Below are 15989 nucleotides of genomic sequence, written 5' to 3'. Positions count from 1 at the left end.
TAACTCCTAGACCTAAAAGTTAATCACCCTCAAAGTCCACCAGTATTCCCAATTGGCCATATTGAATTTGTGTGCCAAGTTTGGTCCAGATCTGTCATCAGATGGGCTCAGTGTTCTCCGAACACGGGAGAACTATAACTCCTGGATGTCCACGTCAATCATCCCCAAACCCTATCAGCTGTCTGTGTTGGATCTGTGTGCCAAGTTAGTTCCAGGTCCATCATTGGCGGGGTTCAGCGTGCTCTTAGACTGCAGGTGAACTATACATCCCAATCCCTACAAACCCTATAAATTATGGTGAATTCTCCCCAAACCTTTCTCTGTAACATGTTCAGTTACTGTGTGCCATAGAAAAGAATATTAAAGGGTTAAGGGAAAGGCAATGGGCGGGGTCATGCAAGTTCCACACTAATGCAGAGAAAAAAGAATGCTGGGATGTGGCTCACTGTAACGTGTAAGGGAGGGAGGGATTTGGTGGCTCCTCCGCACTGTTAAAGTGTTAAAGTGTTAAAGTAGTTTGTGGAGGCTGGAGGCTGTCTGTGTAAATGGATATCTCCACCACATACAGATTTTCACTTTTATTATCTAGGTAGAACTAGATAGAATAGAATAAAACTAGATGGGGAGGAGAGAGCAAGCTTGTTTTCTGCTGCCCTGGAGACTAGGACGCAGAACAATGGCTTTAAACTACAGGAAAGGAGTTTCCACCTGAACATCAGAAAGAACTTCCTCACTGTGAGAGCTGTTTGGCAGTGGAACTCTCTCCCCTGGACTGTGGTGGAGGTTCCTTCTTTGGAGGCTTTTAAGCAGAGGCTGGATGGCCATCTGTTGGGGGTGCTTTGAATGCAATTTCCTGTTTCTTGGCAGGGGGTTGGATTGGATGGCCCATGAGGTCCCTTCCAACTCTATTATTCTATGATCTTAGATAGAACAGAACAGAGAGACAGACTAGATAGATAGATAGATGTATAGATCAGTGATTCCCAAAGTGGACACTACGCCCCGTGGTGGGCGCTGCAGCAATCCAGGGGGGTGGTGATGGCACCTATTAGGAGATGAGGGAGGGGTGGGGCCTCTTCCCAAGTACCGAAGACAGGGCTGAGCACCTGAGGTGCCTGTTAAAACACAGAGCGGAGCTAAGGAAGGGGGCGGGGCCTCCTTCCAAGAGCTCGAGACAGGGCTGAACCTTCATACTTCTCCTGAGAGGCCTTTTAGGACTAAAGGGTGGGGTTAGGGGCAGGGCCTCTTCCCAAGAGTGCGAGACAGGGTTGAGCCTCTGTTTACCTACTCTGAGGTGCTTGTTAGATCATGGGGGCGGGGTATAGAGGTTCAGCCCTGTCAGGCACTTGGGAAGAGGCCCCGCCCCCTCCTCTAGCCCCGCCCCATGTGTCCTGGCAGTCGCTGTAGGACAGGGATAGAAGCTCAGCCCTGCCTCAAAGCTCATAACTCCGCCCATCCCAGTCCTAGCCACCCATTTGTGTCTCTGCCCACCTCCCCCTCCCAGCCCTGCATCTTGGACTAGGGGGAGGGTCAGCCCCGCCCCCTGGAGCAGGAGCCACACCCACCCCTTTAAGCTATGCCCCCCTTTCCAGGGGGCTCTGAGTAATATTTTTTCTGGAAAGGGGGCGGTAGGCCAAATAAGTTTGGGAACCACTGGTATAGATAGATTATATGAACCTGAAAGATATATTTTATATATTATTAGGAACCTGAATGCATATCTTACACAATATTATGAATCTGAAGGTATATTTTACACAATACTGTGAACCTGAAGGTATGTATTATACCAGGCATGGGAAAACCTGGGCCCTCCAGGTGTTTTGGACTCCAACTCCCACAATTCCTAATTGCCGGCTGTTAGGAATTGTGGGAGTTGGAGTCCAAAACACCTGGAGGGCCCAAGTTTGCCCATGTCTATATTATACAATAGTGTAAACCTGAAGGTATATATTATTCTAAAGTGTAATGGTTGACGCAGCCCATGGCCCACCAGGAGGCGAAGGGGCCTCTTCTTCAGCCCTTTGGCTGCATTGAGGGATGAAGGGAGGCCCCGGCTCCTTCCTCACCTGCCCTCAGCACGAAGAGGTCCGTCTGCTTGTCGGAATTGAAGTCCCCGAAGGCGGCCAGCCTGCCCGAGGCCTGGCTCCCGAAGAGCTGCGGGGTGACGTTCTGGAGGGCGCCGCCGGGCCTCAGAAGCGCCAGGAGGAAGAAGAAAAGCCCCGGCAGGCCCATGGCGAGGCGTCGGCGTCGTCCCTCCCTTCGGCCAACAGCATCCCTCAGAGAAAGCGACGGGAAAGCAGTCCCCAGCCTCAGCCGGTCACAATCCACCGACTTCCGGGTTTGTGTGCTTTTGCGACAGTCTTCTGCCGCGCCTGCGCAGATGCTGTTGAGAGATGTATGCTTTGTGGCTGGACCGAGCAACGCGGCAACGGAGTCGACTTGAAGGAAACTTTTGAGGATCTCTTCCCCGCCATGGCGTCGTCTTTGGCCGACGTGAGCTGGAAAATGCTGGAACTGAGAGCCCGCAGCAAGCGCTCAGGTCTGGCCAGTCTTCTATAGTGTCTTTTTCTCCTCCCTTCGGACTCTCCCTCCCTTCCCCAGTTCCCCCCCCCCCCTCGCTGGGTTAGGCCCAAAGCCCACTTTGGGCTGCAGCTACACTAGAGTTAATGCAGTTTGGCCCCGCTTTGATTACTCAGTGCTATGCAGTCATGCCGGCCACATGACCTTGGAGGTGTCTACGGACAACGCCGGCTCTTCGGCCTAGAAATGGAGATGAGCACCAACCCTCAGAGTCAGACATGACTGGACTTAACGTCAGGGGAAACCTTTACCTTATAGGATCCCGGGGTTTTGTTGTCTACTGAGGCATTAGACTTCTTCAGCAGAGATTAAAAAGCCTCGGACCTATATGCAAATATAGGGTTCTCAAAATAAACAAAACATTATTATTACTGTTGTTTCCTTGAAGGCTTTCATGGCCGGAATAATTTATTTAATTTATTTATTTACAACATTTATATCCTGCCCTTCTCATCCCGAAGGGAACTCAGGGCAGCTTACATGAGTGACATCGTTGTGTGTTTTCCGTGCTGTATAGCCATGTTTCAGAAGCATTCTCTCTTGACGTTTCACCCACATCTATGGCAGGCATCATCAGAGGTTGTGAGGATTCCTGCCATAGTTGTGGGTGAAACATCAGTAGAGAATGCTTCTGGAACATGGCCATACAGTCTGGAAAACACACAAGCCATGATAGCCTTTGACAACACATGAGTGGCATTATTTCATGCCCGAACAACAACAATTAAAAGCAATTGAAGAAAAATTTAAAACAACATATGTAAACATTCAACTGCTGAGCTGCTGAACTTCCTGACCAAAAGGTTGGCATTCAAATCTGGGGAGCATAGTGAGCTCCCGCTATTTGTCCCAGCTTCTGTCAACCTATCAGTTCGAAAACATGCAAATGTGAGTAGATCAGTAGGTACCGCTTCTTTCAGAAGGTAACTGCACTCCATGCAGTCATGCTGGCCACATCACTTAGGCGGTGTCTATGAACAATGCCGGCTCTTTGGCTTAGAAATGGAGATGAGCGCCAAACCCCAAAGTCAGATACGACTAGACTTAATGTCAGAGGAAACCTTTAACTTTACCTTTAAACATTAGATACTATTGAACATAGATCCAAAGCCAGATGATTAGATATATTCATCAGTCCAAAGCCAATTCCAACTATATTGCACAGATAATTATGCTGAGCCAAATGCTTGCTTCCAAAGCCAAGTTTTCACTTGTTTGCGAAATGACAGGAGGGAAGGGGCTGATCTAATCCCACTAAGGAGGGAGTTCCACATCCACCACTGAGAAGACGCTGTTTCCCGTCCCCACCAGTCACGATTGCAAAGATGGTGGGACTGAGAGCAGGGCCTCCCTAGAAGATCTTAACCTCTGTGATGGTTCATAGAGGGAGATGCATTCGTGTTGCAGTGAGTTTTCTGGGCTGTCTGGCCATGTTCCAGAAAAGAAAATCCCTGGCAGACCGTGCAAACAGGATCTGCGAACCCCATCTCCTCCAAGGTGAACAGAACCACCTAAACTGGGCTCTACAGGGCAATAGATACTCCACCCCAGACATCAGAAGAGCTGCAAGTCCAAGAACAAGCCATGAGAGTAAAGACAAAAATCCACCCACAGGAAAAGTGTTCTTACCATATATCAAGAGAACCATTGATTACATAGGGAAAATCATGAAGAAATACAGCTTACGAACAATCTTCAAACCCACCAAGAAAATCCAACAAATGCTACGCAAAGCGGCTTAACATAAAAGCATTTGCATTATCATAAAATATACCTTTAGCCTCACAGTATTATTTAAAAATATATCTTGTGACTGGGGCGACTGCATCACCACTTAATACAGCTTGAAGCTAGTTTCAAACTGTGGTCACTGCGCAATGAATGCCCACAAAAGTCTGTGAAAGACAAACACTTTGTGTGGTTTGTCTCCTCACAAACATCACAGGCCTCAACCTGGTCCCAGGATTTCCTATGGAATCACTTACACAGCACTTTCTCCTGAACTAGTTTGAAACTGCATTAAATGTTCAGTGTAGATGTGCCCTAAATGTTTTTCTTCACTGTCACCTCTGCATGCATAGGATGGTCTGCTTGTTGGGATCAGATGTCATTCAGCTCCATAGAACCCAGTTCTGTGTCAATATGCTTTGAATTACATTTCATGGCTGATATCCTATGGTTTGAGTAAAGAGTATCGACTGCTATGTACAAAAATGATATATTTGGCTCTCTTTATCCATGGATTCTTCATCCATGGATTCAATGGCCCTTTGAAGGCAATCATAATAAGATGGAGGTGCATAATAAGACTTGCTCCATATTCTTGTATTTTTTATGTTGTTATCGCTGGAATGGAGTCTTTATCTTTAGCATAATAATACTGATATTTTTTAATCGTGTCAGATATCTGATGTCAGATATTGAATATACATAAGAGAGTGGTGCCAGGGAAGCAAATCAGACCAGATGGGCCTTTAGTCTGACCCAGCAGGACAATCTTATTCTTCCATTTAACTGTCTTCCCATTTTTGTTCCTTTCCCATGCTGTCTCCCTCTATCCCTTTTCTATCTCCTTTTGTATTTTCTGTCACCCTCATAATTTGGTTTTTCTTGTGTTGGTCATTATTTAACTTCTCAGCTTTTCTGTTTTTAAGTCAAAAACTTCCTTGTTCCCCTTCCCTTCAATATATGCTCCCTCTTCCACTGCTGTTGCTTTTCCTGGCTGGTCAACAAACTTTCTCCTGCCTTGACTTGATCTATATTTGTCCTGCTTGATCCATTTGACAGTTTGCAAATCACTCAAAAAAGTTGCAGCTGACATTGAAGATGCAAACTCTGCTGCTCCTTGTTTACATTTCTTCTGTGATCCTGATAAATAATAATGTAACTAATAAAAGTCTAAAAGAAACAGTATCTGAAGCATGTCATTGTTTTGACTGTTGCATGTGTATGGCTACATCTTTTTTCTCCTTGTGAAAGCTTATACAGTACTTTTTATTTTTATTTTTTTTAAAAAGCCAATCTTGCTTTGGATTTGTATCTCCTTTTCTTGCAAAGGGAACCAAAATTAAACATTCAATGTCCATGTAACAGTGGCAGTCCCTAGGGGTGACTTTTGGCTAGTTAATACAGCTGTTCAATTTGATTTTAGAAAATCACCGTCTCCAGTTATGGATGACTTTGCTGCACATTTGATTTAATGAGATAGTTAAATTTCACATCACTTCCAAAATTAAGTCTTGTTGAGAACATTATAAACTGAAATAGCCTGCTGTATGTATCATTACATTCGACAAGCTAGTAAACATTAATGTGTTCTTAAATTGCCAATATAGTACAGCCTTGAACAATAATTAGGTTTTCCTTAATGTCTAAGTCTTAGACTAGGGTTGGCCAAGTCTAAGGGACTGTATTGCCTCTTCCCAGCAGTCCTATTGAAACAAAAATGTTTTATTCTATGGGTTGCATTGCAGCCTATTGGTGACACTTTAGCCACTCAAGCTAAAACTTTTGGTTTTGATTCTTTGCAACATACTTCAATACATGAGTTTCTCATTTATTCTCTACAAATGATAGACAAAATATTTGTTAAAACAGGAGTAAGCAACAAAGAGTGGGCTATTTTGTTTTCAGGTTAGGGAGGGTCTTAGATTGCCCAGAGCAAATTGCTTTAAGGAAGGATTTATGCTTATAAAGAAGCATAGTATATACTATATGCCATATATATATATGGCATAGATACTCTATTCAACTTCTTTGAGGAGATCTGCCTATTTTTGAATATGTATATTTTCTAATTGCCAGAACTGACTATGTGTAGATTGATTAAAATTATATATTTGAAATACTTTCTAGGCCTTTCCAAAATAGTTGTAGCTTGTATCTTACATTGTAGTTAAAAGCCTAAAACTAGAAATAATAATGTAAGAGGGTTGTTGTATGTCTTTCGGGCTGTGTGGCCATGTTCCAGAAGCATTCTCTCCTGACGTTTCGCCCACATCTATGGCAGGCATCCTCAGAGGTTGTGAGGTATGGATAAACTAAGTCAGGAAAGGAAAGAATATATATCTGTGTAGAGTCCAAGGTGTGGCAAGAGTTCTTTGTCACTGGGAGCCAGCATTAATGTTTCAGTTAATCACCCTAATTGGCACTGGAAATGTTTTGTCCCTTGCCTGGGGGCATCCTTTGTTCAGTCAAGTCCTCATTGTGTTGGTTCCCATCTACTGTTTTGATTTTGGAGTTTTGTAATACTGGTAGCCAGATTTTGTTCATTTTCATGGTTTCTTCCTTTCTGTTGAAGTTGTCCACATGCTTGTGGATTTCAATGGCTTCTCTGTGTAGTCTGACATGATAGTTGTTAGAATGGTCCAGCATTTTTGTGTTCTCAAATAGTATTCTGTGTCCAGGCTGGTTCATCAAATGCTCTGCTATGGCTGATTTCTCTGGTTGAATTAGTCTGCAGTGCCTTTCATGTTCTTTGACTCTTGTTTGGGCGCTGCGTTTGGTGGTCCCTATGTAGACTTGTCCACAGCTGCATGGTATCCGGTAGACTCCTGCAGACTCCTTTGAAAAGCAGGCCCTAGAAACAGCACCAAAAAAGCCAACTGTTTGGTTCAGATACGTAGATGACACCTTCACAATTTGGAGCCATGGAGAGGAAGAACTCAGCAAGTTCCTGGACCATCTTAACAGCATCCACCCAAACATCCAATTCACCATGGAAAAAGAAAAGGAAGGAAAACTGCCATTTCTAGATGTTCTGGTCATCCGCAAACCCAATCAACAATTGGGCCACACAGTTTACAGAAAACCTACACATACAGATAGATACCTTCATAAAAACTCCAACCATCACCCAAGTCAAAAAAGGAGCACAATCAAAGCCCTGACAGACCGTGCACAAAGAATCTGCGAACCTCACCTCCTCCAAGGTGAACTCAACCACCTAAACTGGGCTCTACAGGCCAATGGATACTCCACCACAGACATCAGAAGAGCTGCAAGGCCAAGAACAAGCCATGAGAGTCAAGACAAAGATCCACCCAGAGGAAAGGTGTTCTTACCATACATCAAGGGAACTACTGACCGCATAGGGAAGCTGATGAAGAAGCACAACCTACAAACTATCTACAGACCCACGAAGAAAATCCAACAAATGCTACGGTCAGCGAAGGACAAGAGGGATCCTCTCTCTTCTGCAGGAGTCTACCGGATACCATGCAGCTGTGGACAAGTCTACATAGGGACCACCAAACGCAGCGCCCAAACAAGAGTCAAAGAACATGAAAGGCACTGCAGACTAATTCAACCAGAGAAATCAGCCATAGCAGAGCATTTGATGAACCAGCCTGGACACAGAATACTATTTGAGAACACAAAAATGCTGGACCATTCTAACAACTATCATGTCAGACTACACAGAGAAGCCATTGAAATCCACAAGCATGTGGACAACTTCAACAGAAAGGAAGAAACCATGAAAATGAACAAAATCTGGCTACCAGTATTACAAAACTCCAAAATCAAAACAGTAGATGGGAACCAACACAATGAGGACTTGACTGAACAAAGGATGCCCCCAGGCAAGGGACAAAACATTTCCAGTGCCAATTAGGGTGATTAACTGAAACATTAATGCTGGCTCCCAGTGACAAAGAACTCTTGCCACACCTTGGACTCTACACAGATATATATTCTTTCCTTTCCTGACTTAGTTTATCCATACCTCACAACCTCTGAGGATGCCTGCCATAGATGTGGGCGAAACGTCAGGAGAGAATGCTTCTGGAACATGGCCACACAGCCCGAAAGACATACAACAACCCTGTGATTCTGGCCATGAAAGCCTTCGACAACACAATAATGTAAGATTTGACATGTATAGTGTTCCCCTTATCTGCCCCCCCAAATATTGCTGAATCAAATTTAAATTCAATTGTAGTTCTCAAATTATAAAATCTTCACAAGTATGCTGATCTTGCTTTATTATGTTTTAGTCCTTTCAAACATTTTTGAAAACAGAAAAGCTTTAAGAAGACTTTAAGTGAAATATTTAAATATATGTTTTGAAACTTTCTGAATGAAACAGACATAAAACTGGAAAGACTCAACAGTTCATTTACAATAATAGTTGACAGGACAAATACTTTGTATTCAAATACTTTTTATGCTTATTTGACTGTTGCTTCTTCAGTAAACACCAAGTCCTTGTGCAAACTTGGGCTTTCTTAGCAGACACCTCTAGGTTTTGTTGTGTTTGTTTCTTTTACGGTATGTCCTTTCTTATGCCATGGCCATGTGAGATAGGAATAATAATAGTACCTTTAATATATTTGATATAATAATACATAATGGATAAATTATAGATAGCTGCCCATATTTAAATGTTTGGTTATTAGTAGAAAATGTTGCACATTCCTAGTAATATTTTGATACATGGACCATATTAAAAGTATATCTAAAAACTGAAGTCATGTAAGCAGTGTTTTTATTAGAGGCCATATAATTTCTCTTCAGTGTACAGAATCCACCTAATTAATCACTCAGGGATCTGGGATACCTGGCAATTTGATCTTCCATCCCTCAGTCCATTGTAGAATGGTTTGAATGGGTTTCAAGAATTTATGTGAAATGAGCAAGCCAGATCATGGCTTTCTGCAGGCAAAGTACATTTGTCTTATCTCAGGGCCTGCCTTTTTCAAACCTTTTGACTAGGGGGCCTTGAGATGGTACAGCACACCTTGTGAATGGGTGTCTGTAATCCTATTCTTCTGTTATGCATATTCTCTATGCACATAAAACTTATTTCACCCATCATTGTGATTTGGTACTTGGCAGAATAGCAGAGACAGCATACTATTAGCAGAGCACTGTTAGCTGAATAGCAGTGTTAGCTGAATTTTATGAGGAATCTAGACTAGATTGTAGATGAACTGTAGCTGAAATGTTTTTCCCTACACTTGAGGAACTGAGTACTGTGTGCTATGATGGCAATGGTTAACTCACATCAACACACAAACAAGAAAAATTATATCTTGTTACCAGTCTCTTCTCCACTAACTAAGAAAACATAAGCTCGTGAGCTGTAGCAAAATCTTTATCTGCAAAAGGGGAATGAAATAATTTCCTGGCCATCTATCAGGGGTACTTTCATTTTGCTTTTCCTGCATGGCAAGGGGTTGGACTAGATGGCCCATGTGGTCTCTTCCTACTCTATCATTCTATGGTTCCCGTGATTAGTACCCATTGAATCATATTATCCAAAATCATGTAGATAAATGTTTGAATTTTTCTATACTCAAGAAAAAATATCAACTTTGTGCATTATTAATGTCATTGTGTCCTGTTCACATTAATTTGAATTGAACTGCTTTATAACATTAATTCTCGCTAAAATGAAGTAATAAATGCTAGGTGTAAAAACTTGGTTGCTCCTGGATATTAGGAATAAATATGTTAGTCCAAAAGTTGAGATCTATATTGGAGTCAAGGAGATAGGATTGCAAGAAATATAAAAATCTACTGGGCAAATACCCAAAAGAAAGAAGAAAAAAGCATTCTGTTGATAGGTTCCTTAATGAAAAGTTTTAGAATGACATAAAAACAGTGTTATGTTGAAAAAACGTATGCAACTGTGAGCTATTTTAGTGTAGAGCAATTATATGTTTCATTAAGCAAAGAATAATGCATTTCATTTGGACCTGGAATTTATTTCATCAGACTAAAAGATTCCCCCCACCCTCAAGATTTGGTTTTAAATGTTCAGTATTATCTAGTATAATAAGAACTGTTAATGTCAAATAACATTCTTGTTACAGAACAGTAAGCAGGCATTATGTAAATGTAGATAATGGTACTTCAACCAGTGAGATTTATTGAAAATTATAGTATAGGAAAATCAAGTTTTGCTCTATGGAGAGAAAACATAAAATATAATGAATCTAATTATCCTCTTTATTGTACACTGCATCATGTTAATAACTCTGCTAACACTACTTTTGCTTAATTTAAACTTGATTGTCTCTAACCCTTGCTAACATTTTCAACAATTGCTGTAGTTTAGCCTGAAACGTTTGTGATAAGGTGCAACAGCTTGAAATGGCCGGTTTGGATGCTGACAGAGCCGCCTCTGCTCGTGCTTACTCCTGGTTTGGTAAGTGTTGACTTCTCACAGGTCACTTGCTTTTGTTTTTGGGCACGTGTGTGTGTGCACATGAGTGTGTCTGCATATATGCATTTGTCACTCTTTGAAATTGCAATGAGTTGTCCATGTACATTTAGATTTGAGTTATAGGTTGCAAGAAGTCTCTTAACGTCTGCTCCAGGCTTGCAGTTTGAGTGATCTGGGAATCATTGTCAGTGTTTGAAATCTTGTCATAATTTGCCATTTTATCCCACTTTTTTAGACTTTATAAAATGCAATTACCATTATACCAATCACAACTATTAATTCTACGTTAACATCGACCAACCTCTCATATTGTGTATCTCCCCTTAGCTGGGTGCTTCAAACTTTCCATTCCTTGTTGGGAACCACAGCTATTACTGTGATCATCTCTGGTTGGAGAGACAAATGTTCCATATTTTTGTCACTGAGTGATATTGTGAAACTGAGTTTAACTGATTGCCATTTCAAGAGATTTGTCAGCTCACTAATACTCTTTCAAAAAAGATTAAAATACTATTATTACAATTAAATGTATAGCCATTATCATTTGAAGCAGCACAAAGTGTGGGGTCACTTCAGAGGCTTTGTCAGCTGAGATGCTGAAACTTCTGGAATATAAGGGCCATTGATTACAAAAATCTGTACACCAAATACACGGTTTTCTAAGCTTTTATAAAAGCTTTTAAGAAAAGAAGCACACCAACACAGTGTGTATTTCTACAATTTAGCTAATACACATTTTCAGTAGTCAGCAGACACTACAACTTGGTGCTTTATGTGCTGGTTCAGATTAACATATTCAGTCTAGGATTGTGTTTCCAACTGTTGTTGTCTAAGGGCTTCTGGGAAAAGGACATACATGATTTCTGTACTAACTCCCCTCCGCACACCTGATATTCACTGGCATAGGGCCCTTGAACCTAATGGTTCATTAGCTGTCAGGACTAATTAGTGTTGATGAATGCATTAGCTTTCAGGAATAATTACTGTTGATAAATCAGTCCTTTATGTATGTGTCTTATCCTAAAGCTGTCTGTACTAGCAACCATAGCCTAATCTTGTACAGGCTGAGCATCTCTTATCCAAAATTTAGAAATCACCCAACACAAGCGGTTGAAATAGTGACACATTTGCTTTCTGGTGGTTCGATATATATAAACTTTGATTCATGCACAAAATAATTACATATTATATAAACTTCAGGTGTGTGTAAGGCGTATATAATCATAAATGATTTTTTGTCATTAGGCTTTGGTCGTTTCTGATCCCAAACAGTTGAGATAAGAGATACCCAACTTGTAGCAGCAGCTTCCATATTCTCCTATGTGTCACGACCCAGGCTGCAGAGCACCAATAACCAAACACAGAGGCCAGAATCTATCTAATATCTTTATTAAGGAAATATATAAAGTTAATAAAAGCAAGTGTAGGAAATAGTTCAGAAGTAGACCTTTCAGGAAAGGTCAAAGTTAGTCCAAAGAAACAATGTCCAATATGAAATATTAAGGTCCAAAGTTGTAATCCAATAACCGAAACACCCACTTTGCCAAGCAAAGTGAGGGGAGATGACAAGGTTCTTAATCCAAGGAACTTGATGTGATGCTAGGAAGTAATCTTGATTCTTGGAACACAAGGCTTGATACAAGGCAACAAGGAACGAGGAACAAGGACAAGATCCGTGGTAAATACTTGGCAAGGTCCGGGAAGCAAGGCAAGGTTGGAAACGTGAACGAAGGCTTGGAAACAGGAACGAGGCTTGGAAACAGGAACGAAGGCTTGGAAACGGGAGTAGCGCTGTCCACACACAATCTACTCCAGTTGCTGACGAATTGACTCCGCAAGATTCCTTCGGGGCAAGGAACCTAAATAGGGTCTCGTTTTCCCACCAAAGAACACTTCTCTGGGGAATCAGAACCGAAAGTCAATCTCTGTGTCCAGATGCATGACTCCCTAGAATTTCTCATGGAAGCAGTCTTAATCAGCTGAATGCCTGGCTGCGATTCTCAGGCTTCTGCGATTAGCCTGCTGAACTCCTTTTTGTTGTTGATAATAACTACGGCGAGAAAATGGGGGAGATTCTGACTCAGGGCTTGTTTGGCAGATTTCTGGAAGGCAAACCTCTTGCAGGTGCAAGGGCTCCAATTCAGGCTGGGAAAGTTCCAATTCTGGCTGAAATGGTGGAAAACCCAAGTTTTCCTCTTCATCTGTCACAACAGCGTTAGGAACGGGACTACATGGCCCATGAGTCATCACACTATGTGAAGAAGTGCTGTCTTTTGTGAGTGCTGCCAATCAGTTCCTTTAGATGGCCCAACATTTTGATATTATGCAAGAAGAAATAATTTACTCTTCACAATTATTACTCCATGCATCATTTTATACATTTTTATCATTTCTCTGTGAAACTAAGAAATACCAGTCATTGCAGCATTTCCTCACAAGCTTAATTGTTAAATATATTTCAGTCCAATATGAAATAGCAGTAATAACATTGTAATATTAAACTGTTTGTGGAATTATTATGAGCCCTATGACGAATGGTTCATTCGCTGAAAGTGTTAAGTCACATTTCTAGACTATGAAATTGAATGCTATGTAGAAAAAAAATCCCCAAACCCTAGAGTTCCTCTGCAGTTGCTTCTTAGACCAGTCTACTATGTAGTTTTAGCTGAAAAATAAATACACTCATTGGTCAGTCATGATGATATGAGAGGATGGCATGCCCTGTCAAAGTGTAGTAAGGGATCTTATGTTGTGTTTTTATGAACAGTGTGAAAAATAGATACCCATCAATGCCAATATCTTTCTTGTAAACTACACCACCTTTCATTTGTTTAGCTTAGTTTGGCCTATGAACATCATCATTTTTTTGGAGTTTTCCCTTCTCCTTACTGTGAGACAGAATATTACTTTTAATGTGTGGGTGGATTTAATTTAACAATCTCTCCTTCTTAGTCTCTTGATTTGTTGTTGAATACTGAAAGAAATATATTTGCATTAAGAACAACAACTTGGAAACATGCTGTGTTTTTGCTAGGTGGGTCTTGCAAGGGATATCAGTTCAGAGCCCGAAACCTGCATGTAAGGATAATAATATAGATCAATTTTGCAGGATTGTTTCTAATGCTTATATATAGATATAGATATAGATATTCTTAAACACTTAGAAAGTATTGTAAAATACTATAGCATTTAGTAAATATTGTAGGCCCTCTACTTTTCATATGGGTTAAATCTCTGAACCCCTGCAAAAATGGAAGGACCATTAATAAAGAAGTGCTTTTTTTACCTGAGAAAAACCTCTAGATCTTTGATGGCATCTTAATGTTCAGCTTCAGGCAGAAGTTGACGATAGAGTCGCTCTTGATGTTGTGCACGTTCCATCTCAGGACTTGCATGATGGTTTTGTCATGTTCCAAAGCAGGTCCTAATATTGCAGTTCATTTTGCATCCTATATTTCAAATCAACTGCTTAATGACAAAAACAATAAAATCTCTCCTTATTTCCAATGTGCTGATTGAATCAAGTGCCTAGTAGATGTGATCAATACTTTTGAGTTGAGCAAATTAGGATTACTGCAATACTATAAATAGGGGAAGACGTTCTTAGGAAAACATTGTGCTGTTTGACGGGTTTACTTTTGCTGAAGATGGCCTACTTCACAGCCCAGAGTTCATTGTCTAGAATCCTCATTATTCAAATTGTATATAGCCTGGGCTGTAGTGCTGTGATTATTAAAGGAACTGGATGGATTTCACTTCTTGGGCATTTGCCAGTATGAACAGTGGAGGCATAATTTTGATTGTAATACACTTTTCGTGCTTTTTCTTTTGGCTTCAGATGGCAGATTTCCTGGTAAGTGTGCATTTTGCAAGGATAAGCTGTTTCTAATTAAGACTACGGCATATTGTAGCACCTGAGCCACAAGTTACAAAGTTACCTCAAGTCAGTTACTTCCTTTGCCCTGTGAGTGAAGGCAGAGCAGTATCAATAAAAAAGTACAGTAATGTAATGCGTGGGAATAAAGTTACTCAGTTTTAGGCATTTTCAGAGGTATAATTCCAAGAATTGTAATTTTTCCGTCGTTCTCTTATTCATCCTAAGGTGCCATGAAAAGTATCAAACAGCTAAAACCATGAGCTGATTTTTAAAAAGTTTAATGAGTAGCAACAGTATCATTTTTCAAACACTATGAGTAATTCACTAAATTGTTGTGTTATGCATGATTTTTTCTTACTTTGGAACTGTATTGGATTTTCTTTCAGCACCAGTTTTTGAAAAGTAAATATGATAATGATGCAGAAATGATTACTGCTGTTGCATTGCTATTTAGGAAGTTTTGCTGCTTTTTAAAAACTGTTTCTTGAATAAATACGACTGTTGCTCTTATTTCATATATTCCGCAGAACAGCCACTATTGTCTGTAAAACCACCCATGGTATATAATATCTTCATTTGCTTCATGTCTTTTCCTTGGTGACTTTTGCACTGAATTGTTACTATGATTTTCCACACATATCTTGGTAGACACATAAATGTGACAAAGCGTTTATAACTAATGCTTTCCAAAGCCATTTAATTGCCACATTTTTGGCTAATTTGTGTTCTTTGGAGAAATAACATTAGATATTGAGTTTGAACAAACCTGAGCAAAATGGCTCGGGATACTGAAGTGAATGTCCAGCTGTGCTTGATGTGTTTAATGCAGGACGTTTTCCCTGTGCTTTTGCAATTATGTCACTTGGCTGGCCCAAAACTGTTTTGGGAGCATTTCAAGGGACATAGAGAATTAATTTAACTCATGTTTCCATTGATACACCGTTAAGGCTTGTACAGTAATAATTGATTCTGTACAACCGAATGGCAAGAGGCAAAAGGCCTCCTGAAGGTAAACTAATTTGATATTCATTATAGGTATTTTAATGAACTCATTAAAACTAGGAAGCAACTAATTAGTGCCATTTGCTAAAACCTCTCTTACATTTTAAACTACCAGCATAGCAGGGAGACATAGTGTTTTCGACAACATTTCTGCTCTTGTCATTTGTCTTGACCAATCTAGAAAGTGATCAGAAGACTGAAATTAGACCTGATTTTGTGGGGGGATTTTGCTAGTAGCAAAATAGCTCACAAAAAGTATTAAGGGGATGAAGCAAACCCTCTGCTTTCCTCTAAAATACCAGAGGAACATTAGAATAGAGAGATGTCCTGTTTATGTGTTGCCTTCTTGGAGATTTG

General features: G+C 40.7%; 2 protein-coding genes across 8 annotated transcripts in view; one reads left to right on the top strand and one right to left on the bottom strand.

Moving 5' to 3' along the window:
• itfg1 (integrin alpha FG-GAP repeat containing 1) overlaps positions 1-2235 on the bottom strand; it is a 157564-nt gene extending 155329 nt beyond the window's left edge. Inside the window, exon 1 of the mRNA XM_003222926.4 lies at positions 2070-2235. Within this exon, the coding sequence (XP_003222974.2) occupies positions 2070-2235 (166 nt within the window). The remainder of the gene's footprint in view (positions 1-2069) is intronic.
• Positions 2236-2359: 124 nt separating this feature from the next.
• Positions 2360-15989, top strand: part of phkb (phosphorylase kinase regulatory subunit beta) — a 196762-nt gene continuing 183132 nt past the window's right edge. For 3 of the 7 annotated variants that reach the window (XM_062962009.1, XM_008113900.3, XM_008113904.3), the window contains exon 1: positions 2360-2542. In XM_062962009.1, coding sequence (XP_062818079.1) covers positions 2401-2542 — 142 coding nt within the window. In that variant the 5' untranslated portion in view covers positions 2360-2400. Of the gene's footprint in view, positions 2543-10640; positions 10736-14591; positions 14607-15989 lie in introns of all 7 variants that reach the window. The other 4 variants (XM_016994758.2, XM_016994757.2, XM_062962008.1 and 1 more) reach the window with 4 other exon arrangements.

The sequence above is a fragment of the Anolis carolinensis genome, unplaced genomic scaffold (assembly GCF_035594765.1).
Source record: "Anolis carolinensis isolate JA03-04 unplaced genomic scaffold, rAnoCar3.1.pri scaffold_9, whole genome shotgun sequence".
Lineage (NCBI taxonomy): Eukaryota > Metazoa > Chordata > Lepidosauria > Squamata > Dactyloidae > Anolis > Anolis carolinensis.
The sequence above is the reverse complement of the archived record's forward strand: the minus strand, read 5'-3'. Positions and strand labels throughout refer to the sequence as shown.